The sequence below is a fragment of the Gadus macrocephalus genome, chromosome 6, assembly GCF_031168955.1.
Source record: "Gadus macrocephalus chromosome 6, ASM3116895v1".
NCBI classification, from domain to species: Eukaryota; Metazoa; Chordata; class Actinopteri; order Gadiformes; family Gadidae; genus Gadus; species Gadus macrocephalus.
In genome coordinates, this window is record NC_082387.1 from 21,254,548 (window position 1) to 21,279,835 (window position 25,288).

At 45.2% G+C, this 25,288-nt stretch overlaps 1 protein-coding gene across 1 annotated transcript in view; it reads right to left on the minus strand.

Moving 5' to 3' along the window:
• Nucleotides 1-20,626: 20,626 nt before the first annotated feature.
• The window catches only part of hmcn2 (hemicentin 2), a 62,061-nt gene continuing 57,399 nt past the window's right edge, over nt 20,627-25,288 (minus strand). Inside the window, 6 exon segments of the mRNA XM_060054970.1 lie at nt 20,627-22,071; nt 22,423-22,549; nt 22,677-22,796; nt 23,509-23,832; nt 24,225-24,353; nt 24,564-24,689. Of these exon segments, the coding sequence (XP_059910953.1) occupies nt 21,693-22,071; nt 22,423-22,549; nt 22,677-22,796; nt 23,509-23,832; nt 24,225-24,353; nt 24,564-24,689 (1,205 nt within the window). The 3' untranslated portion in view covers nt 20,627-21,692.

The following is a 25,288-nucleotide window of genomic DNA, read 5'->3' on the forward strand; positions in this document are numbered from 1 at the left end:
CCCATAAAAATTTACAGTTGAGGAAAATGTTACTCCATCATTGACACCTCGACCAGTCAAAGGCGATCTTAAGGTTCCTACTGGCCCACATGAGAGAGATCATGGAAAGTCAGGTTCTCAATGGAAATGTTTGCAGATGTATGGTCTGGGGCATTGGAGAGTGAGAAAGAGTGTGCTGCCGAGAAAGTTGTTGGCCCATTCTCCTTGCAGCCATGACTAGAAGTGACCATATGTCTATGAGGTCAATACTTAATTATAGATGATGGTTAAAGGATGTGTTTGAATTCAATTGTACCTTCTGACATCTGGAAACGGCATGTTTCAGAGTGAGGCATTGGAAAGTCATTTATTTTCCCGTAGTTGTGCTGTCTTTGTGTGTCACTGTGTGGTCATTCCGAGGAAATCGGGCACATATATTTATATTTGGTCATGTGTGAACATTACCTTAAAAAAACTGACATTAAGGGATAATCATTAATTAATAATCAGGATTGTCTGATATCGTTTTACTCATTGTAAAGCCACTTTTTATAGATATCTATAATGGGATATTGGTAGTATTTGATTCATGTGGTATTATTTTAAAAGGGATAGTGGATACTGGCTCCAGCCCACCTGATTTCCCCGATGGAAATTTGGAAAACTCAGTTAGAATATGTTTTTCTGGTAAATTGCAGTTGCATTTGATTTGATTTGTTCTAGGTATTCTTATTCAACCGTTTTCGACTTTATTACTGACAGATGCGCAACTATAATCAGCTGTGCTTTTTACATATTTGCAGCCCATTGTCTCTTTGCTGCTTTTGTTTTACCAGGATGAATCTGCCTATTTGGCAATTCTGTGGCCAGTCTGAGGGGGTGGGAGGGCGTGGGTGGGGGTCCCTATAGGAGACCCTTCTTATGATTCCTTCAAGGGTTTTAATGTGTTTTTCTCTTCTCTCTGTTAGAGGTCCCTGGTTAAGGGGAGGGTCTACTCAAGTGGTCTTGTAAAGCCATTTGAGTCCATGACGTATGATGTAGGGATAAAATATATGAGTGTTACACATTTATTGATACTCACACACATGTATAGATAAATCACACCCAATATAAATATTAGAGCTGTCAAGCGATTAAAATATTTAATCGTGATTAATCGCATTAATGTCATAGTTAACTCACGATTAATCGCAAATTCTTTTTCTATGCTAAATATCCCTTGATTTTTTTGTCCCATAATTCTTCTCATTTTAATTATCTTATCAACATGGTGAAGTGCATCGGCTTGTCTTGTGCAAATGATTTTTTATTGATAACAACATTGGCATATACTGATCAAAACAGGACGATACAAAAAAAGAGCCTATAGTGCAATTAAACGACTGCTTTGAACAAATGTCATTTGAACATAGCAGTCAGGCTACTGCTTCTTTGTTTTGAGCCAAAGAAAAAAAAAAAAAAAAAATTTTTTTTTTTTTTTTTGTAAATAAAATATTTGCGTTAATCGCGCGATATTTTTTTTAACGCCGTTAAAATTGGTTTGCGTTAACGCCGTTAATAACGCGTTTAACTGACAGCTCTAATAAATATCTATATTTATGTGTATCCAAAATTTTGATTCTAATTCTAAGCAAAGGAGTTGAAAAGCCACACCTGGGAGCTGATCATTTTTCCTTGGCTTCCTGCTCATCTGTCTCATTACGTCGCTCCAGTGGAAGCGAATGACCCTCCCCTTTCCTACCGACTGGCCCATCCTAATGAAAGGCTCAATGGATCTTACGAGTCCTCCTTCCTCCCACACACACACACACACACACACACACACACACACACACACACACACACACACACCTACACACACACACACACACACACACACACACATAGTAACAGTAGTTACATAGATACTGATGTAAAAATGGCCGGGTTATGTGTATAGAGGAGTCGATTATGGGTGAACAATAAAATAATGGAAACAAGTACAACACCACAACGCAACCGGGCCTTGGGACTTGAGTGTTGCCAAAGAAAGGAACCAATCCAAACAAAGCTAAGCTAACAGCTATCAACTGCTGCAAAGCAGACCACAGGTCCACCTCCCTAGCTAAACTAACCCAAAAATAACACTCCTAACCTAATGTTTCACCCACACCCACGCATACACACACTGGTTTTTAAAAGGAGGCATCTGAGCGCGTGACATCAAAACCCCTAGACACGCTAGGGAGACAGCGATGTGTGATGTAGGGCTGTGTAAATAAACTTGACTTGTATAAAGAAGCTGACCCCCATCTACGCTACAAACCATAAAGCTTCTTCGGCCTTCCAGGATCATTTCTGTTGTGATCTTTTGAAATCCCTTGGCCCCAAACGACGGAGAACAGATTGTCGTAATACGGTTGAGATATAATTCCAATTTTGGAGTCGGTCAGAGTGTGTACCTTCTGGAAGCCCCCCCCCCACACACACACACACACACACACCCCTGTATAAACATACGCAGGCAGAGTGCATTCTGTCTAAGCAGGCATGATGGATGGTCTCCCCACCAACCTGTGGTGACCCTGTCAACCCTGGCCTACTCTGTTTCTTACATTGAGGGTGTGTTATGCCTGTGTGATTGACAGGGCTGTTATCACAATCCGTTCTGTTATTTTCTGTAATTAATGTGGCTAGGGTTTTGGGATTAGGACTTGATTGCTTTGTTCTAGCTACCGTTGCATGGAAACATACAATAATTCCGATGCGGCATTGAAGGATGAATTAACAAGTGCAAATATTTTCCGAGTGATCGGGCCGGAAAGACATGGAAAGAACTCGGCAGGGTTTGTGATTCCTGGGCGACGCTCCCCAGGCCTGTACACTTGCTTCCGTGCCTGGTGGCTGGACCTACAAGTGCTGTTCTGTTGAAAGGAAAGTCAGGGAGTTTTATTATGGTGGTGGAAAAGAATTGAGCTGGTGCAAGGATTTTGTCAAAATCACCCCAGCGGTTGCAAAAGCCATCAAATGCACACCGGTGAAAAATGTGGAACGTGTGAGAATAAACAGGAAAGGGATGTCACTCAGTGGGCTGTTTCAAACGAATAGTGGTGTGTGAACACACGCTTCTAGTGCTCCAATACCAAAATGATGTTTACCACGTAATCACTCATGATGTGAGAAAGCGCTGGACATTTTCAACAGCGTCTGAGAGATCGCGTTTAAGTACCCTGTAAATGCCCACATGTTATGTGGGGAAAGATGAAGTATTCATGACGTTTTCCCTTTAATGGGCCCTGTTGTCCTACATATTTCGACAGCTGTTGTTAAACGAATGATAGCAGAACCAGGTATGCCGAATACGGCACGCATTCCCCTGACATCATACGTTGTACCATGCAGTTTAAAGATCAAGGCCACGTTGCTCTTGTAGTTGTTTTCGCTGAACGCTAAAGGTTTACCGCATCGTTTCCAGACATGTTTAACAGGAAGGACCCTCTACATCACTTGGAAAGAATCCAAAGTTTCAAATCTGCGCTTTAGGTGCGGCGATGGCTGGTCTGTTCTCTACTTCCTCTTCCTCGCAGGTGCCATGCGTTTTGATCTGAGGAGGAGGTGGAGGACGAACGGAAATGAAGAAACAGACGAGGGTCTGTCTCACATAACGTACAGACTCACTTTGTTTGAAAGGATAATGAGGTGCGATCCAGGGGGGGGTGAAGGCAAGGGGCAGCTGGGTTATACAAACATGAGGGAAAGTCCTCCACGCAGCAGAATACGTGGCCCGAGTCCCCAGGATGGAGGTGCTTGAGGGAGGCTGGCTGTCCGTGTTAAACACACAGAGCTGGCTCTTCCAGGCTAAGCTGTCAGGGTAGGGCAGTTCGTGTTTCAAGGGGAACGGCGTACAGCAGAGTGTGTGACTTTCAATTGGGATTCTGCCTGTGGCGTGTCTGACCCTTTTTTCCCCACCTGCGATTCTACTTTGTACAAAAAAGGCCTCCTTCATAAGTGTGCTTCTGCTGAAAAGTGCAGGAAGCAGGCAATGCATTTTTGTGCACTGCGATATGTGTTACAAACTCATTCAGAAATGGTAAGTGTTCCTGTAGTTAAAACATATTTCATCAGTTTAACCAGTAGATGTAAAATCTATCCTTTTGGTAGCCTTGGTTGAACTTGAAGTCTCTTTAAGTCAGTGACTCAGGTGGTTTTTTCCAGACAACATTGGTCATTGCTTTGGGAGGCTTCCATCTTCGAGAAGACATGCTCCTGCATGCGTTCAGCCGATGGCCATGGTAGTTGCTTTTCCGTGTGGAAAAAGGTGCGTTGTGTTGCTGGGTATCTAGGTTCTGGTCTGCTGCCTTTGATGTCTGACGTTGTGATGGGAGGCATGAGCGTGATAAATCCTCCGCCCTCACGCTGGCAGGGCAATAGTATGGACCCCCCCCCCCCAAACACACAAACATACACTCACACACACACACACACACACACACACACTGAGGTTCTTTGTTTTGTACTGAAATGCTTAATTAAACATACGTGGAGAACAGAGGGTTCTGTTTTTAAGCTATACCCATTCAGGACACCTGGGAGAGACCAGAGAGAGCAGCAGCACTCAGAGCTCAGACAGAACCCAATACTGGCATGCTACTGATAAGGAAGAATTTGTATTATTTGGTGTATCTAGTTATCAATCGGACTATACAAAAAGAAAAGGAGAATACAAATCATTACAGATGTATGAGTATTAGTATTATAATCTGAGAAACCTCTAACAAAGTCCTAATCAGTTGTATTTGTGTATGTGTGTTATTTTTTTGTACCTATGATTTTGATTCCAAAAATTTCTTAATTAATGAGCAAGTCTCAAAGTGTAGCCACTGATCTGACACTCGAGCACTCTCTCCAGTTTATGGGAACAAAGTCAGTCAAGTGTGGCCTTTTCATTACTGGGGTTTGAGCTGCATCTCCTGCTATTATCATTGGCATATTATCAATATGGCTTTGATTGTGACTGCTCAATATCCTTCTATCTATGGAACAAACAATAACACAGGTACCCTACGACCCCTCGTCATTCTGAACAGTGAAAGGGTTAAGTAGCAACGTTGGTGTATCAAATACGCAGTTTTAGAATTTGGAATACATCGTATGCATTGTTTGTCCAAATCGAACAGTGTTAGTGCTAACTAAATGAGTAATTAATTAATGATTGACAACCAGATTGATTATCTTTTGTTCCAGCGCAAACACAGATTGAAGCAAAGAATAACATCTTACGCACACGGTATTAACAAATGACCTCACTTCTGCAAAGCACTTCCAGATTGGTGCAAACACAACATTTGCAACGCTAGAATTCACAAGTGAGATTCTTCTTTGTTTTGTCTGCTGGATGTGCACACAGAGGCCCTCGTGTTCGTTCAACGGTGACAGGTTAGCACGTTTATGCTGCACAAAACGTGTGTTGGCAGCGGGCGGTGTCGGCGCTGCCCTGGTCCAACCGGCCCTTTGCTTCAGTGACCTTTACAGGCCTTTATTGGGACAGCGCCAATGGGAGGGTTAGGGCTACTGTGGTCGCACGATGGGACACGGACCACACACCGGTCTCTTTACCGCCCCGACGCCTTTCTTCCACACTGCTGACTGCTGTTATTCTTGGATCAGATCACTCACATCAACATCCCATAAGCTCTCGCCAGAGGACCTTGAAGACACTCACTGGGCACCCAGCCGTAGAGATCCAGACTAACAAGGGGCTCTCTTCATTGTTCTGCAGCATCCCCCTATCCCTCACATCTCTCACACAGCTTACTCATCTCTGTCTGTCAAGATCCTCCCCCCGACACACACACACACACACACCTCCGCACTGGAGGGATCCGCGGTTGCGGTTGTAGGATTTTCTCCCACTAGGTGGAGGATGTATATTTGATTTTCCACTCCACCCCTTTGGAGCTTTTTGGGAGACAACAGCCAACAAATCATCCTTGAATGGTTTCCTCTGTGAAAACAGTAGTCAATCAGTGGCCGGAAAGGCTTTCTGAATGTGTAAAGCAGAAGGGAATCACTCCTGCAACAAGGGAATCACTGCTGCCTTGAAGAGCAGACCTGCTCCGCTGGAACCTTAGTGTCCTGATTGCTTCTCCATATGTTCACAGGAAGTCCTTCACAGAGGAGGCTCACCATGCAAGAAGGCCTGACCTAACTCACCTTCACACGCACACACACACACACACACATACACACACACACACACACACACACACACACACACACACACACACACACACACACACACACACACACACATACACACACACACACACACACACACACGCACACGCGCACACACACACACACACACACACACACACACACACACACACACACAGACGTCATCTCATACTACTTGGCTGGCTGAGGGGGCAGTGGAATCAACTAAAAAGCCCTTGACGCTAAGGAACCGCCAGAACCGGTAACAGAGCCATTACATGGGTATGAAGCGGTCCTGCGCACTGCGTCAGTCGGCCCTGGCATGAGGGGGAAACATGAAAGGTAGCACCGCAGCAGGGCCAAACAGTAGCTGCGGTGCGCTAGAAAGAGGACAGCATGTCTCTGAACCGGGTAGACGCGCAGGATGGAGGAAGAGGACCCTCCGACTGCTATTGTTTCCCATGTTCTTCCATCCCTCTGTAATATTTTCCAGATTACAGCATGGTTCAATTCCTTTTTCAGGAGGATTCGCTCAATACCACAGGAGAAAACCACAGGAGCCACACAATGGGGTTTGCTTTTTCCACTGCCTGTGAGATCCCTGTGCACAGGACTTGTGTTCTTGTCTTGCCTCCGCTCGGCTGCCAATAAACTGCCACCATTATTTCCATTGTACTACAGCTAATGTTATGTACAACAAAGTAATGCAGGCTTGAGGGAGGATTTTATGTGGTAGAAGCTGATGAGGAAAAATATGGTGATCTAGTTTCCAGCTGCTGCAGGCACCAGTAGGCTACTAGGATGAAAGTTGTGTCATGTTTTTCGTAAGTTTTAAGGGCAAATGTCAAAAACTCTTTTAAAAAAAAAAAAAAAAAAAAAAGATTTACGAGTGGGAAGTTCTTTGCTATGGAATATTACGGTCCTATATATTTACAGCTCTGAGCCTAAACATGGCTTTACTGCAGCAGCGAGGCATTTACTGCACCAGATTAGAAAACTAGACGACTAATATCCGTCTTCCACTTCTGCACAACCACATGTGTACACGTAGATGCATCCAGCATAGCACGCAGCCCCCGCTGCCCATGGCTGAGGTCATTACTTGGCGGCGTGTGTGCAGACGGGTTTTGCTACGAGGCCAGACGCCTACTTTCATCTTGGACACTAGTGCTCCTTCACTGTTTGGTTTGGAAGCTTTTCGTTTGGAAACATTTCCAGAGGTTGCAAACCTCTACCATTCCTTTCCTCCACCTCCACTTTGTCTGAGCTTTAGAGGAAATGAAGGCAAATGAGCATCGGGTTTCAGATTACCACAACGGCGCATGATGTCACCTGCAAGGTACATCTGGGGGGGGGGGGGGCGTCGTCCATAGATCCCGGAGAAAGTTTAACATTACAGGGCCTCCCGTTCTAACGGGTAGTCTTCGTCCCTCCGTAATTGATTGTTTGAGCTCCGCTTGGCTCAGAGCCTGGGAAAGTTCTCCCCACGGCCTCGTTGCCACCACCGTCTCTGGTGGAAGCCTGCAGGCACATGCCTATTCATCAGTGGACCACTAATGTCAACCAGAGGTCAATGAGATTCTCCAGTGTGTGGCACTTTCCTGTTGAAATGCTACTCTGCTCCCACAGGCTTCCCAGGGCCGGAGATCTACGACTGAGTATGCAGCACCCTTTAAAAGGGAGCTCTGAGTTTGAACTTCATTTTATTTGGTTCTATTATTGTTGTATTCCTTCAGACTGATTCTTGTTGGTTGAATAACATCACATGACTTCATCCCCCACTGAAAACTCTTGCATAAATATGAAGTTATATTTATACAGAAACAGTAGGCTATTCCTAATGAAATATTCTATAGGCTCTTCAAGTTAAACTGTTCACCCTCTACAGGGTGAACAGTTTGCAACACTTTTGAACATCAGGGATATCTGTTGATCAAATGATGTCCTTGTTTAGGGGCTAATTTTAGCATTTTATCCTCAGCCATCTCCCAGTCAGACTCCCAGTTTCCAAGGCCATTGGCCGTCCTTGACTCTGTCTGGATCATTGTGAGGTGAAAACATAGCTCATTATCCTGAAATGCCTGAGGGGTTCAACACATGGGCACTATGTTAGAGACACACGTAATCAAAGCAAAAGCTCCCGCTGTGTTTATTTTTTTTTAGCTCTGTAGATGTTTAGAAGATTTGTTTATATATATATTGCTGCATATATAAGTAACAGCCCAGCTATTAAAAGATAGGCCCTCAGGTAATTTGAGTGGATTTTGTTTTACGACAGCCATTATATTGACCCATATGAACAATGTATTATCGTTCGCGGAGACCAGGGCTGGTATGTTTATGTCCTATTTTATATTTATAACGGCAAGAAACCGACATTAAAAATAAATAGGCTCACAGTTACCTAACAAAACTTCCATGCACTTGGAGCCAAAATTTAGTTTTGACAGTGTGAAGAACGTTTGACCAACTCTTTCCACTGTGGGCAAAAACCTTGAAAGGACCAGAGGTTCAGACGGACATGAGAACATTGTCTGAGTCTACTGACCCTCCGGCCAAACAGTTTCAGCATTGATTCAGCAAACTGCAACTCCATTATCTGCATCCTGCAACAGTCGCAGTAACAGGCATTGGCTACAGAGACAGAAAACGAATTAACTACCATTACAACTATAATTATAATCAGAAAGATTCTAACTTTAAAAGCAGAAAGTGTTTATGTGCTAATGAAGCTGTATGATCAGGTTTCTCTAGTAAAAGCTGAAGGAATTTTGGCCGCCATGGGCTAGACCCTGCTCAAATAAAAGTTTAAATAAGTAACCAGCCTGGACCCAGGTTTAAAGGAAACATGTGTTTTGTGCATGTTAATGATCAGGCTAACACTCGGTTAGGGCAGACATTTATACAACTTTTAATGGAAAGTCAAATGTAAGGACATCTTTTTAATTTGTTTAATAAAATACTGAGTTAGAAATGTATTAAGTCAGGAGGTAATTACAGTTAAGTAGAGTTAATGTAGCCTCATCAATAAATATCAAGCCCATCCATTATGTCAAACTAATCCACCCACCGACAAGTCTGTTATTAACCGTTTAGCTAAGAGATACCAAATGAGAAGACAAAAGCTAGACTAAAGGCATATTGTCCTCCAAACTTTCTTGAGTCCGTTTTGCACAAATTCTCTGAGGCCTAGCAACCTAGCTCCTCACCCTCAACCCCCAGGCCTTTGAAGTGGCCCCCTCCGGAGGGGGCGGGGGCCCCTGGACCCCCAGGTTTGAAGCCCACTGCCCCCGGACAATGGAGCCAAAGAGCCAAAGGAAAAGCCATCTCCGATGAGACCGACTTTATTGCTTTCCAAGCCCTGCCTGTCCCACATGAGGTCATTTGGGAGGAATGTCCCAGGGTGTAGAGTAAAAGAGGGGGTCAGAGGGCTTGACCTGTTTGTTTTGAGTGCTCTTGAATTTTGAACTTTGTATTTTGCCTTACTAAAAGTATGGGGGTTGCCCAGTCATGTGCACTAATGGGCCATTAAGGATTGTGGCAGTTGAACTACATCACTGCATTAATACAGCTATTCACTCACTGGAGCTATGACGTGAGGACTATCACAGTGACGACTATCACAGTCTATCACAGTCTTATTCACAGCCTATGTCACAGTCCATATCACAGTCTATATCCAAGTTTATATAAAACAGCCATTCCACGACAGTGCTGCATTCACACAATATTGGACCATAAATGACCCATTGTTGGATCGAATATCAACGATTATAGGAAAAATGTAAGGTCGATTTACAAATACAAATTGCATGTGAGAAATATTGGACGATAGTTGCTGCTCGTCTTCAGTTCAGTGGTTTTAGAGGCAGCTTCTCATGCGTGGTGTGTGTGTTGTGAAGGCATCCAAGCTACTACTGAAGTGTCCTTGACCCACAGAGTATTATCCGTCGTAGCTTATGTGTAGCTAACTCCAACGGTGTATATGACAGCAGAAGACTGCAGTTATACTTGGCTGTCACCATCTGAGGTGGGTTGTAATGGAATGCATGACAAGGTGGGGCAGGCTAAAAGCAAGCTGAAGACGAAGAAAATAGAGCCTGGCGGCTGCATGCAGGCCTTCGCATTCTGTACATGCAGACCCTTGAAGAGATATTCATGTGTTGCTGTGTAATGACTTTGATATACAATGGCTCCAAATTAGAGTCGCCTGCTGGAGCGTGGAGCCAAGGCATTAGCCATCCTGTTGGGGAAGAAGAGGAAGAATCCCAAACTGATTGCCTCAGCATCTTTGTTTTATTTTTTTTCCACTGCCCATTTCAATTCATCACAGGAAATAAATTGGTGTGTTACATGTACACACACACACACACACACACACACACACACACACACACACACACACACACACACACACACACACACACACACACACACACACACACACACACACACACAAATATGCTTCTGCCAGTAACATCAGTAATATATTGGCGGTGAGAAAAGAAAGCATAAGCTTAGAGAAACAAGACAATTTGCTCCTCGGTTCACCACAAACAGGAGTAATTTAACTCTCATGCTAAGTTGTCGACTCTTTGGCCTGATCTATGATGTTAAATCTAGCAAAGGACAAGCTAAATATATGATGTGTATTGGATTGCCAGAAGCATAAATTGGTGTCATTTATAGTAAGAGTCTCAGATGGCAGAGCAAGGAGTGATCGCCCCGACATAACCCTCACGGACATAACCCTAATGGACATACATATTTTGCGGCGCGTCAAATGCTGCTTGAGTTGAAATATTTAAACTTTTGACGCGCTGCAAAACCTTTGCCGCGCTGCAAAACTTTTGACGCGCCGCAAAACTTGATTTGCGGCGCCGCAAAACTTTGGCGGCAACGCGTTCGGGCAGCAAATGCATATTTTGGTGTGAACGCAGGGTTACAGACATAACCCTAAAGGTCATAACCCCAACAGTCATAACCCTGACATGCATAACCCTTATCGACATACCAGGTGTCCCGTAGGGAAAAGTCTAACGGATGGCTGTCAGCCGGTTGCCCACCCCCATCTCCAAACATCTGTTCCTATCGTCTAGCAACTGGAGGGAGGCTATTCCGCTCTCTCGCGCACTTTCTCGCTCTCTTGATCTCTCTCGCTCACTCGCTCTCTCTCTCTCTCTCTCACTCTCTCTCATTCACTCTCTCTCTCTCTCTCATTCAGTCTCTCTCGCTCTCTCTCTCATTCACTCTCTCTCGCTCTCTCTCTCATTTACTCTCTCTCGCTCTCTCTTTGGAAGCATTCAAACCCAAAGCTCCACCTCGCTCCCACTACCAAGAAGAGGAAAACCTATCGATGATGTCATGGCCTCCTGGATGCTCATAAACTGAACACGATTAAGCCAAGGCACAACGTGTGATGCTTGCAGCAGTGATAACCTAGTTGCTGGTTCCGCCAAGACAAGCAAACCCGTCAGAGTGGAAACTGTCTTTAAGCACTGTTGCACGAGCGTTTGGCGAGAAACATCGCGCCAACAGTGCTGTCGATGAAGTCTCAGAAGTGGTGAAACATGCCTTTATTGGTGGCCTTGAGTCTAACTATAAAAGGCCATTCTTTTATTCTGAGGTAATTTTGTGCTAGCAATTATGTCTTATTTATATGCTGAGGTCAGACTCTTTAAGTTTTTTACTAGCATGTGTTCACAGGCAGGGGGGTGGGCTCTGGCACAGTCTTTTTTATGTATAGCCCAGTCCATAGGTTTTGAGAAGAATTTGGATGGAAACTAGTTTGAACTCTCTGGATGAGTTCCATATCTATAACCTCATCATCCACACCGACAACTACTGGTTGATCGATTGTCTCGTCCAATCAGGAGCCTCTCTCAATCATTGCCTCTTGGTTCTATAGGGGTTGCCATCCATTGGTCACATGCCTTTTCAATACATGGTTTGCATGTTAATCCAGCTTTTAGACAGATTTAACCTGTTGATTTTTTTGTTTTAAGATTTATAAATTAAAGCTGATACTCCTAAAACACGAATTTAGGAACACAGGCAAAAGGCAGGTAATTGGGCAACAGCTGTCATCAACACCTTCTAGTGACAACCTAGGTTTAAAAGTCATTTAACAAGGGTGTAATTGCAGAAGTAGTGTACCAAGACATCTGGTGCAACACAAGGAAGAAAAGTAAGTTAGTATCCATGTTGTCGCGGAGGGTTAAAGCCTCTGCTCCAAGTTTAGGGCTTTTTTTTACACGCAGATCTTAGTCTGTAATTATGTGCAATCTCAGATATATTTTTTTTTTTTCAAGTCAGTCGAAATAGTACTCAAATGAGAAAGCATTGTTTCAACTGTGGATGAGGAAAACTGCTCTATCAACACACAGATCATTTCCAGTATTGATATTTTATTAGCACAGAAGCCGTTCAAAATGACATTTCGATGCAAATGTTAAAACAACAAACTGTATCACCCCCCAGTGCATGTCCGTCCCATCGCCACGCCGTCTCTCTTTCTTCTTCTTTTGTTGGCCTTTGATTTCTCCCTTTTACAAAGGCCTAAGGTGCATTGTTTTCAGTTATTTAGTTACCTGCCTGTACCCAGGCGTGAGAAAGTCTCCCCCTCAACCGGGCGAGCATGCCTGGCCAACCCAAGCAGCCGCGGCGGTGGGTGGGTGGGTGGGTGGGTGGGCCTAGGCATGCTCGTCCGAGAGTAATCACAGCAGTGGGATTGACAATTACCTGTGGTGGGGGGCTGTAAATCAGGAGGAGGAGGAGTGATCAGATCACAACTGTGGGGTCGGAGCAAACGAAGCCCCCTCTCTCTCTCTCTCTCTCTCTCTCACTAATAGCAGGGGCTGCAGAAGGTACCCTGAGGGCCGCTGCTGCTTCACACGCCCCCCCGCTCTCCTCTCTCATGTGGTGGATGGTCTCATGTACTCTACGCCGTCTGCCGACTGCCAGCCAATAAACACCACTTTTACTATTCCTGAAAAATGTTCTCTGGAAAAGTTGTTTTGTTCCTCCTCCTCCTCCTCCTCCTCCTCCTCCTCCTCCTCCATGTGTTGCATCCGTCCATCCCAGTCTAAGGAGAGTTGAATCCGGGGCGTCCGGGTGGGCTGTCATCATCTCCTGCGTTGATTTAGTTCCGCTATATGTCGCCGGGGAATTCATGTTACAAGTGTGTCAAATATCGCCAAAATATCGCCGTCGCAGGGCCCGATGATCTGTCTGTTCGGATTATAGTTGGGAGACGGCTGATTTCCTGAGCGTAAACGGCCGATACATTATTCATTCTTTATTAGTCAACGGAAAGCTTTGCTTGCTTGGAAAATTATGAACCGTCCAAGAGGGATATCTGGCGTCCAAGCGTCTCGTGTGATGTCTGCGTTTACGAGCCTGACACCGGCTGTGGAAACTAACCCAGAACGGTAGCTTGGAGACTGTTTATGGAGCAAAACTGGAGAGAGACGTCCTGATGTTTGATACGAGGAGATCCCATCTGCACTGCTGAGGGTAACGGGAGGAAGCAGGGCCTGGCTGGCAGGAGGGATGGATGGGACTCATGTGGCAAGCTTGGTGGCAATGAAGTCAGTGTCTGGCCCATAGGAAAACAAGCAGACACGCACACCCACACACACACACACACACACTCACACACATTCAATCAGAAACGCAGACACAACAACACAAACACACACACAAGCACAAACACACACACACACACACACATGCAAGCACACACACACACACACACACACACACACACACACACACACACACACACACACACACAAATGCAAGCACACTCACACACATACAAGCAACACAAGTAAACACAAACATGCATACGCACACACAAACACACACTTTCACACACACACACACACACACACACACACACACACACACACACACACACACACACACACACACACACACACACACATGCAAGCACTAACACATAAGTGCACTCAGACATGCACATGCGCACACACAAACTTCACCCACCCACACCCACAAACCACGCCAGCTGCATGGCAGACCGGGTAGTTAACGAGCCCGAGGCACTTAACAATGACTTATATTACATATTCACAAAGAATGGATTTTCCGATGTTTAAAAAATAAATAGATGTATAGCAACGATGGGGGGAAGGGGGGGAGGGGGTTTGACAGAACAAAGAAACACTCAGCAACAGTTAGCAAGCTGGCAATGACATCATGGGTTGCCTCTTCAACAGGCCGCCATAACAGATCGTATAGCAGGATCGTGAAAGGTAAACATTGACGCAAATCTCAGTGATATTTTTGGCAAGCTTTTGCACTTACGTTTGCAGGAAATATGATCGCGCCTGCCAGACGAGAGCCGGGACCAGAAGTTGTAGCCTACACAAGATGTGTTTTTACTGCCCTTTCGAGATGTGTAAAGTCTGTATGGTCTGCTGTGCTCTCACCCAGTGGTAGATCATGACCTCCTTGGTATGAGCCAATGAACAGTGTTTGTCCAACAGGCCCTAGAGATGGGCGGCCCGAAGCTTTCTCTAAGCACCGTAACATGGTCGATTAGCAGGTAAAGGTAGTAATATCAATTACAACTGCAATGAAACATTACACGCACGCAAGCATGCACACATGCATGCACACATATTCTAATCATGGGCATGTTCACAGGTGAAAAAGCATACATATTGAAGTTGACTCCTGGTCAAGTTCAATTTCCAACTGGGGTCTCTGAGAAAAATGTTAAAAAGTCATCCAAGGGATGCATACGGTATGTTTAAGTTCAGATGAGATGTTACAGTACAGACGTCGGTTAGAGTACAGAGAGTGTGTTACAGTACAGACTGTATACTACATTACAGACAGTATATTGTAGTACAGACAGTATATTACAGTACATACGGTATATTACAGTACAGACTATATTAAAGTTCAGACAGTATGTAACAGTACTCACAGTATGTAACAGTATACACAGTATGTTACAGTACAGACGGTATACTACATTACAGACAGTATACTACAGTACAGACTGTGTAACAGTACAGACGGTATGTAACAGTGCTGTGTTTCACTATCAAGCTTCTTGGCCCTTTTCTTTTTTCAGTGACCTACTTCTGAGCTTTTTTTTCTCGATCACACTGCTGCCATGGCGACGAGTAAATATTACCATTTCAATCTTTTCATCTACATTCAAGTAATTTCCAGCTAGGAAAAGGCTAATGGTTGGGGTAAAACATGCCACACATGTTGATTATCCCGTTTATTAGCGTGTGGTCGCAGGCATGAGGGTCTGGGGGAGAGTAGCGGTGTCAAGATGTGGAAAATAATTTGGTGCGTGTCCTGAGGTCTGGGGATGTCTCCATGCTTGGGTGCAGCACTGTCCAAAACAAGCCAGCAAATCATTCGTTTGGATGTTTGAACATTTGTTTTCAACAGCTTTATACACACGCCTGAGTCACGCATAGTGTGACTCAGTTAGATTGATATCAGGGTCCATACGCTGAAACCCTGGTTCCCAGAATCGAAAAGTCCACAACCTTCTGCTGTGGAGACCATTCAGAGGGACGTGTGTTCGATACCCGAATCAAACGCATTGATGAACGCCCTCTTTTCTTTATTTCACTTGGGAGCGACTTTGAAAAGTAGCATCTCTCTTAAAAGCTGTTTAAGAAAGGTTTCTTTAGTTCAATTGAGGTAGAATTGCGCAGCCTTCTTTTTCCTGTTGGTTATATCATTTTACTGACCAGATTTGGCCAACAACCCAACAATCCAAAGAGTCCTCGTCAGGGAAATGACTGCATGGGGTAAACGCATGGATGTTGGGAAACACGATGCGGTAGGAGTTCACCCTGGGCCCTGTGTCATCACGTCATAGTATTACTCAATCTGTCCTCAGCGGGACGGACAGACGCGTCAGACAGCGCAGTTATGTTTGGAAGGGACAGACATTACTCACACAAACTCATACTCTCTCGCCTCCAGTTTGGGCCCCTCAAATAGCATTTGTAAAGACACAACTTTTAACTCCTCGGGTGCAGCAATATACCCTCTGCGGTCATTTGACATAATTTGTTTTCCAGTAGGATTTTGTATGAACAGATGAAACTATTTTTCAGTGTTACACAATTGTTTCTCCTGGGCTGGTAGAACCCAGGGCAGAACAGTTGAGGTCATCTCTTTCGTACACTAAATGTCTCTCAGGCCGAATCCACCACTCAGCGCATAGTTGGAACAGAGCTATTGAAGAATTGTACATTCATTTGATTATTTTTGTTTGTTCAAACTCCTGATGATGGTGAGTTCCTCCATCCTATCTCTGGGTTAATGGGCTCCAGCGTGGAGCTCATTAGCGAGAGGAGAACAGTAGGTCCGTGCCTCAGTTCTCCCCACTGTGTTAAGCAGTAGGGGAGAAAGGACTGGAAGCTATCTCAGCATTCATCTCCACTCAGTGTGGGGGTTTATGGAAGGCCCGACACGCAGGGAGAATGCCCTGGGTGTGAAATGCACTATATCGTGCCATATGTATGTTTTCCATGTACTAAGTCAAACCGTGGATTTTCAAAGAATGCGTATTTTCCGATGTTTCGGAAAATACGCTGGGTTCACGCTGGGTTGTTTTGCTCTGAAGCAAGAAAGTAGCGTTTGTTTCCATTGAATGTTATCTTTAATAACATTGTGCAGTCGGCTGCACCATTAAGAGGGAATTGTTAAAGTCCTAATGATAGCTTCTTGGTAGCCCCTGGTTCGGGGCATTAAAACCAGATTGCTGACGGGGATAATTGAATTCACATGTAAACAGCCAAAACAGATCAGCTTTATAGAGCCATGAGAACTTGTAATATATTCAGGCGAGGCAGCAGACTGTGTTTATTTGTAGCAGATATGTAAACCATTGGGAAATAACGCATCAACATGCAAAGTGTTGGATGTTTAAATATGTAAGAGTAACTGATTACAGACAAAGCACCTAACATACACACATGGCAGTGGTTTCAGCACAGCAACGGGGGGTTGGGAGGAGTAGAGAAAGAAGAAGAGCCCATATGGTTGGTGGGTTTGCAGAATAAAAGGATTTTGAAACTAAAGAGGGCAGCATTGGGAAAAGTTATCCAGAAAGCCTCTGAAATCAAGCACACATTGAGAACTGAGCAAGACAAATCAGCTTCACTGCAAGACAAATCAGCCTCACTTGACACTGTTGGTTTATCCCCTTGGACAGGCTTAATCTCCCCACAAACTGACGAGACAGCATCCAATTAATAAACAAGAACCACAGCGGGCGGGCCACTAAACCAACGTGTACTTTCTAAAATATATATCTCTGTCTTTCCTCTGATGGGGTTTTTGAGCGGGTAATATTATGAGCTTCTTCGTTGTTGAATCGCTTGTGCTCATTTTAGGGCTGACTTGTTTTGGAGTTATTGTGCTGTCTGAAGGCCAACACTATGATCTGTATTCACTCTTCAGTACACACTGGTGTGCTGTATAATACAGCATGCTCTTGGGCTGACATAAATCTCTCTCTCTGTCTCTCTCTCTCTCTCTCTCTCTCTCTCTCTCTCTCTCTCTCTCTCTCTCTCTCTCTCTCTCTCTCTCTCTCTCTCTCTTTCCTCTCTCTCTCTAACTCTCATCCTCCCCCTTTTTTCTTTCACATGCTTAATATATTATTCCCATTGCATTGCGTCAATTTAGAAAATAAACGGTTGTTTGTGGTTGTCATTCCCATGAATTTAACTGCTCTGTGATTTATAAGTCAAGGATAGTCATACAGAGTCAGATATTCAAGGACCCATGTATTGAAGGGAAAGGCTTCATTTGATCCATTGGCCTAACAATAACATAAAAATATTTAGGCCACTTAGCTTTGGCCGTTTTCTGTCCCACCTCGTCAACACGAGGTGGGACAAGCAAAGAGTCTCTCTCTCTCTCTCTCTCTCTCTCTCTCTCTCTCTTCTCTCTCTCTCTCTCTCTCTCTCTCTCTCTCTCTCTCTCTCTCTCTCTCTCTCTCCCTCACATACACACACACACACACACACACACACACACACACACACACACACACACACACACACACACACACACACACACACTCATGCATGGATACAGACGCATGCACACACACACACACAAACACACACACAGATACACACACACAGACACACACACACACACACACACACACACACACACACACACACACACACACACACACACACACACACACACACACACACACACACACACACACACACACATACACACAGGGACATAGAGGCACAGACAAACACACAAAAACAAACTCGGATGGATGTGGCATGGAGGAGCAGATCAAATCCCACTGAACCAGGAATGGCCTCAATTGCGCTGCAACAACCCGCCGGCCGGCCCCATGCTATCTAAATGAAATGTTGGTATGTTCCCGTAAATTGTTGTTATTGTGTCAATTGGTCTTTCAAGTATTGCCCCTTTACCATAAAACAACTCTCTTACAATTGTAAGACAAAATGTGTTAATACATGTCAATCCCTGAAAGGTAAAGGACAGTGAGGGGCGCTCCGCTCGGATCCTGCCCGTGGTCCTTTGCTGCCTGTCCTCCCCTCTGTCTCCAATAACTCCCCTCTATCGACCATACCTCGCAACAGACCAATCGAAAAGCCTCATGATGATGACATCATCTCCGTCTTTGAGGGACTGTGAATATTCTGTACAGCTTTCTGGTTCACAGGTCTTGCTCACGAGTCTCCATCTTCATTCCAAACACCAGTCTTCATCAGGGATTGCGTTGTGATGGTTTAGATGAGGATTTAAATTATGATGAATAATGTTAAATGTGAACCCTAGTTGTACTTTTTATTCTAGTTGTAGTTAAAGTCTACGTGTTCAGGTCATGTCACGCATTCAGTAACCAACAGGAGAACACTCAACAAAGAAAACGATGAGGATTTAGATTATGATGGATAATGTTAAATGTGAAACCTAGTTATACTTTTTATTCTAGTCGTAGTTAAAGTCTACTTGTTCAGCTCATGTCACGCATTCAGTAACCAACAGGAGAACACTCAACAAAGAAAACTGTCAAGCATCGCATGTTGAGGCCTGGTTGGCTGTATACCCTGTGAAAGAAAAGATGATCTGAAAGCAGTTATAACTGCAAATTGAAGGATAGAATATTTAATTTCACCTTTAATCACCTCACTGAAATTAAATGTAATATATAATCGTTTTTTTTCTTCATGGAGGGGCATTAGCTACAAATCTTCATGCATCGCTGACCTGTTTGGCAGGTACTACAGGGGCTTCAAACAGGGCAGGAAATCCTCATATGAGCTATGGGCTCTAGAGAGAGAGAGAGAGAGAGCTATGGGCTCTAGAGAGAGAGAGAGAGAGAGAGAGAGAGAGAGAGAGAGAGAGAGAGAGAGAGAGAGAGAGAGAGAGAGAGAGAGAGAGAGAGAGAGAGAGAGAGAGAGAGAGAGAGAGAGAGAGAGAGAGAGAGAGAGAGAGAGAGAGAGAGAGAGAGAGAGAGAGAGAGAGAGAGAGAGAGAGAGAGAGAGAGAGAGCGAGCTAAGATGTTAGTGCAGTTGTGACAGTGAGAGGACAGGATAAGGCTTACTATTGAAGAGCTTAATGCCAGTATATGGCAGTCTTCAAACTGCCATAGCGGCACAATCTTCCTGGGGTACAGCTCAGGTAATGGTACTGTGTGCAGACCCTGGTGTACTTGCCTGTAGATGGCTGGTGTTTTAATGTGTTTAATGTGCGATACGGACTGCATGTTCCTGCTGAGCTGTGCAGGCATGTGCAAGTTAATGACCCTCTACCGAAGAGTCTGACAAGTAATAAGCTGCGTGTACATAAAACATGACAAGACTTATTAAGAGCTGATTTGATTATTCTGTGTTTATTTTTCAAATTAAAGGGCTGCCTCCACAGAACGATACCTGCTTATTGCCATCTTTAGATGTAGGTCAGGATAATTAGATGTAGGTCAGGATAATTAGATGTAGGTCAGGATAAAGTGTACTTAAGAATGGGGGCATTGCCCATGTTTGTATCATATCACATCTAAAGAGGGACGCTTACAGTTTCCGTGTAAAGCACAATCATATCGATATAATTACTTTCCTCAACATTATTAATTACTACTGCACTATTGTACTGATAAGTGCAATAGGGAATCCATCATAAATGCCTGTATACATTTGAATATGCCTTATCTGTGCTTTATACAGAAAGGAAAGAATGCCTTCAGCAGAAGACATCAGTCCGTGGAAGGCCTATCTTCCTGATGTGTTTGAGTTCTCTGGTATCAACACATTTATTTTGGGTTTAATGTCCCATTAAACCGAAAGAACATCACTGTAGATCAGAATATAACCCATGAGGTTAAATCAACAGGTCACCCCAGGGTAACATGGAACGATGGTCCCATAATAAGCAGCAGAACACGTGTGTTTATCGTTTTTTTATTTCTGGTAAGATACAAACATTACATCCATTTTCAGAGAACTGAAGTGTGTTTTCATATGGACCAAATGAAAGGCATTCTCTCTCCGTATCACTTGAGATTCTGTTGAATGTGTTCTGTCTCCCCAGGGGGCGTACGTCTGCTGTCATATCACACTTGAGACAGATAAGTGCAAATCAACTCTGACTCTCTGCCGTGATGCATACACTCAGACATAATCCTGTCTCTTTTCTTCCTAAAGCACCATAGAGACATGATCGTTGATTGGCTGGAGCCAAAATCGCTTCAATAGAAAGTCACACAAAGAAACCCCCCCCCCCTTTTTTTTCTCGACAAGTTGACATTATATAAAAACTATGAATAAAAAATAAGATATGAAAAAATAACATTTCCACACATGTTATGTTTTGTTAATATCCATAGCTCCAGGCCTCGGTTGAGATGGTATTACAGTGGTGTCAAATCTTTGACAGTACAATTTAATTAATTTAAATTTGATGGGAATTGATTGGACAAAAGAAAATCCTATATTCATTAAATAAATTAACATACTCGAGGTAAACACGTATGCTGCACATATATTGTAAAAAGTGTGCCTTTTCAAATTTATAATGAAGGTTTTTTATTCCTTTTTGTAACCCCAGGGTTGTGGTTAATTATGTACTTAAAAATATATTTAACATCCTGCAAATAAACATTTTACCAAATGTTTGAAAGAACATAATTAGTAACAAATGTTAAAAAAAATGAATTACATTTTATATTGCATCTTTGAAAATGAATCCATCTGGAGCTCATAAATCTCAGCGGAGATTTTCAACCCCTTTTTGAATAAATAAATTGAACCAAATCTTGCATTGACAAATTCTCTGTCAGAATATTTGTAGCATTTATTTCTAAAAATGAACCAGGGAGCACCGAGGCATTGGGTTTGACGGAATGGTGCGGTCCTTCTGTAGTCTGCCGCCTCCCACCAACACTCTCAGGCCGCTGTAACCCCCCTGGTGGCCAACAGGGGGCAGAGTCAGTTCAGGCAGAGCTCTAGCGCTCAGTAAGGGTACCTGGACACGGAGATGTAGATGATGAACATGCTCTGGTAGGTGACCCCACCCTGCTCGGACAGAGTGGTGGCCTGCACCTTGAGCCGCACCAGCCCGGGGCTGTCCACCGCCCTCAGCGTGAAGATGATGCCCCGCCCCTCCTCGTCCCTGATGCCAAACACCTGTCCACTGAGCCCCGCCTCCCCCTCCTGCTCCTGCACCGAGAAGGAGGTGCGCTCCTGCAGCACCCCGGACTCGGAGAAGGCGGAGAGACGCACCACGTTGTGGTTGGCCGGGATGCCCAGCGGCAGCGTCAGCAGCTTGTACTGCAGCAGCAGGGGGGCGCCGCCCGGGGCGCAGTCCAGCGAACACGGCCTGTAGCACGTCCTGTGAGAGGGGGGGGGGAGAACGTCACCAACACACCACCAGTCGCACCACCAGTACCATCAGCACCACCACCAGCATCGCCACCACCAGTGCCACCACAACCACCAACAGTACCAGCATCACCACCAACCAACACACCACCACTAGCACCACCACCAGTACAGGCACCACCAACAGCACCAGCAACGGCACCACCACCAGTACCAGCACCACCAACACCAACATCACCACCACCACCAGCGCCACCCCTATCACTAGTACCACCATCATCAGTACCGCCATCATCACCGCCATCAACACCACCACCACCAAAAGAGAATAAACAGAATGCATTGTAACACGTGGTCCTACCCGGGGCTTCCTCCTCTCTGGTAGGTGGCTGGACAGGGGGTGTCCAGGCATTGGTAGCCCCCCCGGGTGTTGAAGCACATCTGATTGGGGCCACACTGGATTCTGTCCATGGCACACTCGTTGATGTCTGCGAACACAGCCCCGGTTTGAGTGTGCTGACATACACAGAGTCTGATGTCCTTATCGAAGTGAGCATGTATTATGATACAATCAGTTTTTTTTTTGTTGTTTTTTACCAGACAGTGAGTTGTTACCTTTACAGCTCCTGCCGTTGGCTAGGAGCTGGTAACCATGGGGACAGAGACACTGGAAACTGCCAATAGTGTTTCGGCAATCGTGTTGGCATGGTTTCCTCAAAACACATTCGTCCACATCTGTAAAGAGGCACGGCAACCCAAACAGGTGAGCAAAACATTTGGATATGAGCTGCTGGCTTCACTTACCTGCCGCAGAAATGGATACAGATCTCAAAGGTTGCGTCCCAAGCGTAAACCGTGAACATCTGTTTCGTATTTTTGCAATCATGCTGTTAGCTCGACTTGGATAAATTCATCGGTGGCCAATAGCTACAAACCCTCAACTGAAAACAAACACTTGACTCTGAGAAACTTCCGTCGCCTCCCCCACTGCGCAACGGAGAACAGTGCGAGGATAGTACAGGGTTTACTATTGAAGAGCTTAATGCCAGTATTTGGCTGTCTTCCAACGACCATAGTGGCACAACCTTTCTGGGGTAAACAGCCCAGGTAATGGAACCATGGGTAGACCCTAGTATACTTCCTTGTAGATTGCTGGTGTTTTTATTTTTAATATTTAGTTTTTTTAAGCTTTATGAAACAGTGAGAAAGACAGGAAGGTTTGGAAGATAGAGGGGGGAACAGGCAGCAAAGCACCTAGGGCAGGAATTGAACCTGGGTTGTTGCGATCAGGACTGAGCCTTAAATGGTACGCACTCTACCCGGTGAGCTACCAGGGCGCCCGATGGCTGGTGTTTAAAGGCATTTGATGTATGATAAGGACATGTTCCTGCTGGTCTGTGCCTGTGTGACAGAGGCTCTCGCTCGGCCTGTCAGCAGACCCACTTACCCACACACGAGCCGTCCTTGTTGGCGTAGCCCGCGGGGCAGCTCTGCCTGGTGATGCGTGACACCCCGTGGGTGCGGGAGAGGACGGGCGACACCCCGTGGGTGCGGGTGAGGACGGGTCGGCCCAGGGTGGACACCAGCTGGGGGCGGAGCCGGGCCCGGACGCGGGAGCCGTTGGAGAAGGTGTGGCCGCGCTCCAGGCCGGCACAGGAACGCCCGTCGCCCAGCAGCGCCGTGCCGGGGGGGCACGTGCAGCGGAAGCTCCCGGGCACGTTCCGGCAGTGGTGGGCGCACGGGCCGGGAGTCTGAAGGCACTCGTCGACGTCTGAGGACCAGACCGGGGACAAAGACTTAGATACCACCAGGGGCCCGGTGAACGAGCCAATAAGGGGAAGCTCTGACATCATATGTGGGAATGGCCATCCAGATGTACTGGGACAGGTAGGATGGATTCATTCTGGGGCCGACCAGTTTCTCCAATCATCATCAGTTTGTCCAATCAGCAATCAGTTTGTCCAATCACAAATCAGTTGTACTAACACGTGTGGTACCTGATAGGCCATCCGTTCTGATCATTGAGCATCTGGTTTGGACACTCGTCCAAACCACAGGTGATGTCATAAAAAGCCAGATTCTGACATGGCTTGTGATTGGTTGCAATAACTCTACACAAGACAGGACACCTGTGGACGCGGAGGTACTTTTGAATACACCTACCTAGACATGGTAGGCCTACTCCCTGCGAGCGATACCCTCGGGGGCACACACAGCCGTACCCCCCCACCGTGTTCTGGCAGATCTGGCTGTAGCGGCACATGTGACTCCCGTCCTGGCATTCGTCCACATCTGAAACGTTTGCAATAATGATTCATTCAAAACAACATTCAACATCACTTAGAACTTCTTATTTTTTAAACACACACACACACACACACAAATCTAACCTGTGAAAATAAATCCTCAATTTGAAAGAGACAGAAAGACAGACCGACAGACAGAGAGAGAGCGACAGAGAGCGAAAGGGAGCGAAAGAGAGCGACAGAGAAAGTCACCCACCAACACAGGCTCCATTGTCTGTCTTGGTCATGCCAGCTGGGCAGCTGTCAAAACACTGGTATCCTCCTTCCGTGTTGCGGCACTGCTGGTGAGCCGGACACACGCTCCTCATGCACTCGTTGACGTCTGCAGCATAGGCACACGGTTACTGCATGTGAAGGCCAATTTTCCACCAGAACCGTCACGGAAGCGTCACGGCAGTAAAACGGTCGCCGAAAATAATATAAACCATTATAGTCAAGATAGGCTATTCCATTGGATACGGTCGCGGCACGGCACGGAACTGTCCCCTAACGGGCACTTCGTTTACGATACTTGCCTCTTCTACCTTTGAAGGTTGCCGGTTCGCAGCTGTGTCTCAGAACATTTCTACAGCCAATAAGTTTGCATTTGCTCATGAATATTCATGATCTCACATCGACCCCTATGCAATTCACAGGGTATTGTAATATTATACAGTCTTTCTATGGTATCAATAGCTAATCAGTGGCAAAGAAGAAATGAAGTCTGCGTCGATGCCTTGTCTATTCTCTAATCCCAAATCCAGTGTCGCGAGCGGACTGCGACATTGCCATGACATCTCGAAATAATACCGTATTTAATGAGTTATAATATTGATGTATATATATGATGAATGATGCCTATTATAATTATGCACGTCTTGAGCCATCAGACGAAACGTGTCCGGACCACTTCTAGTGGGGATTGCAGTACGGAACACAGCC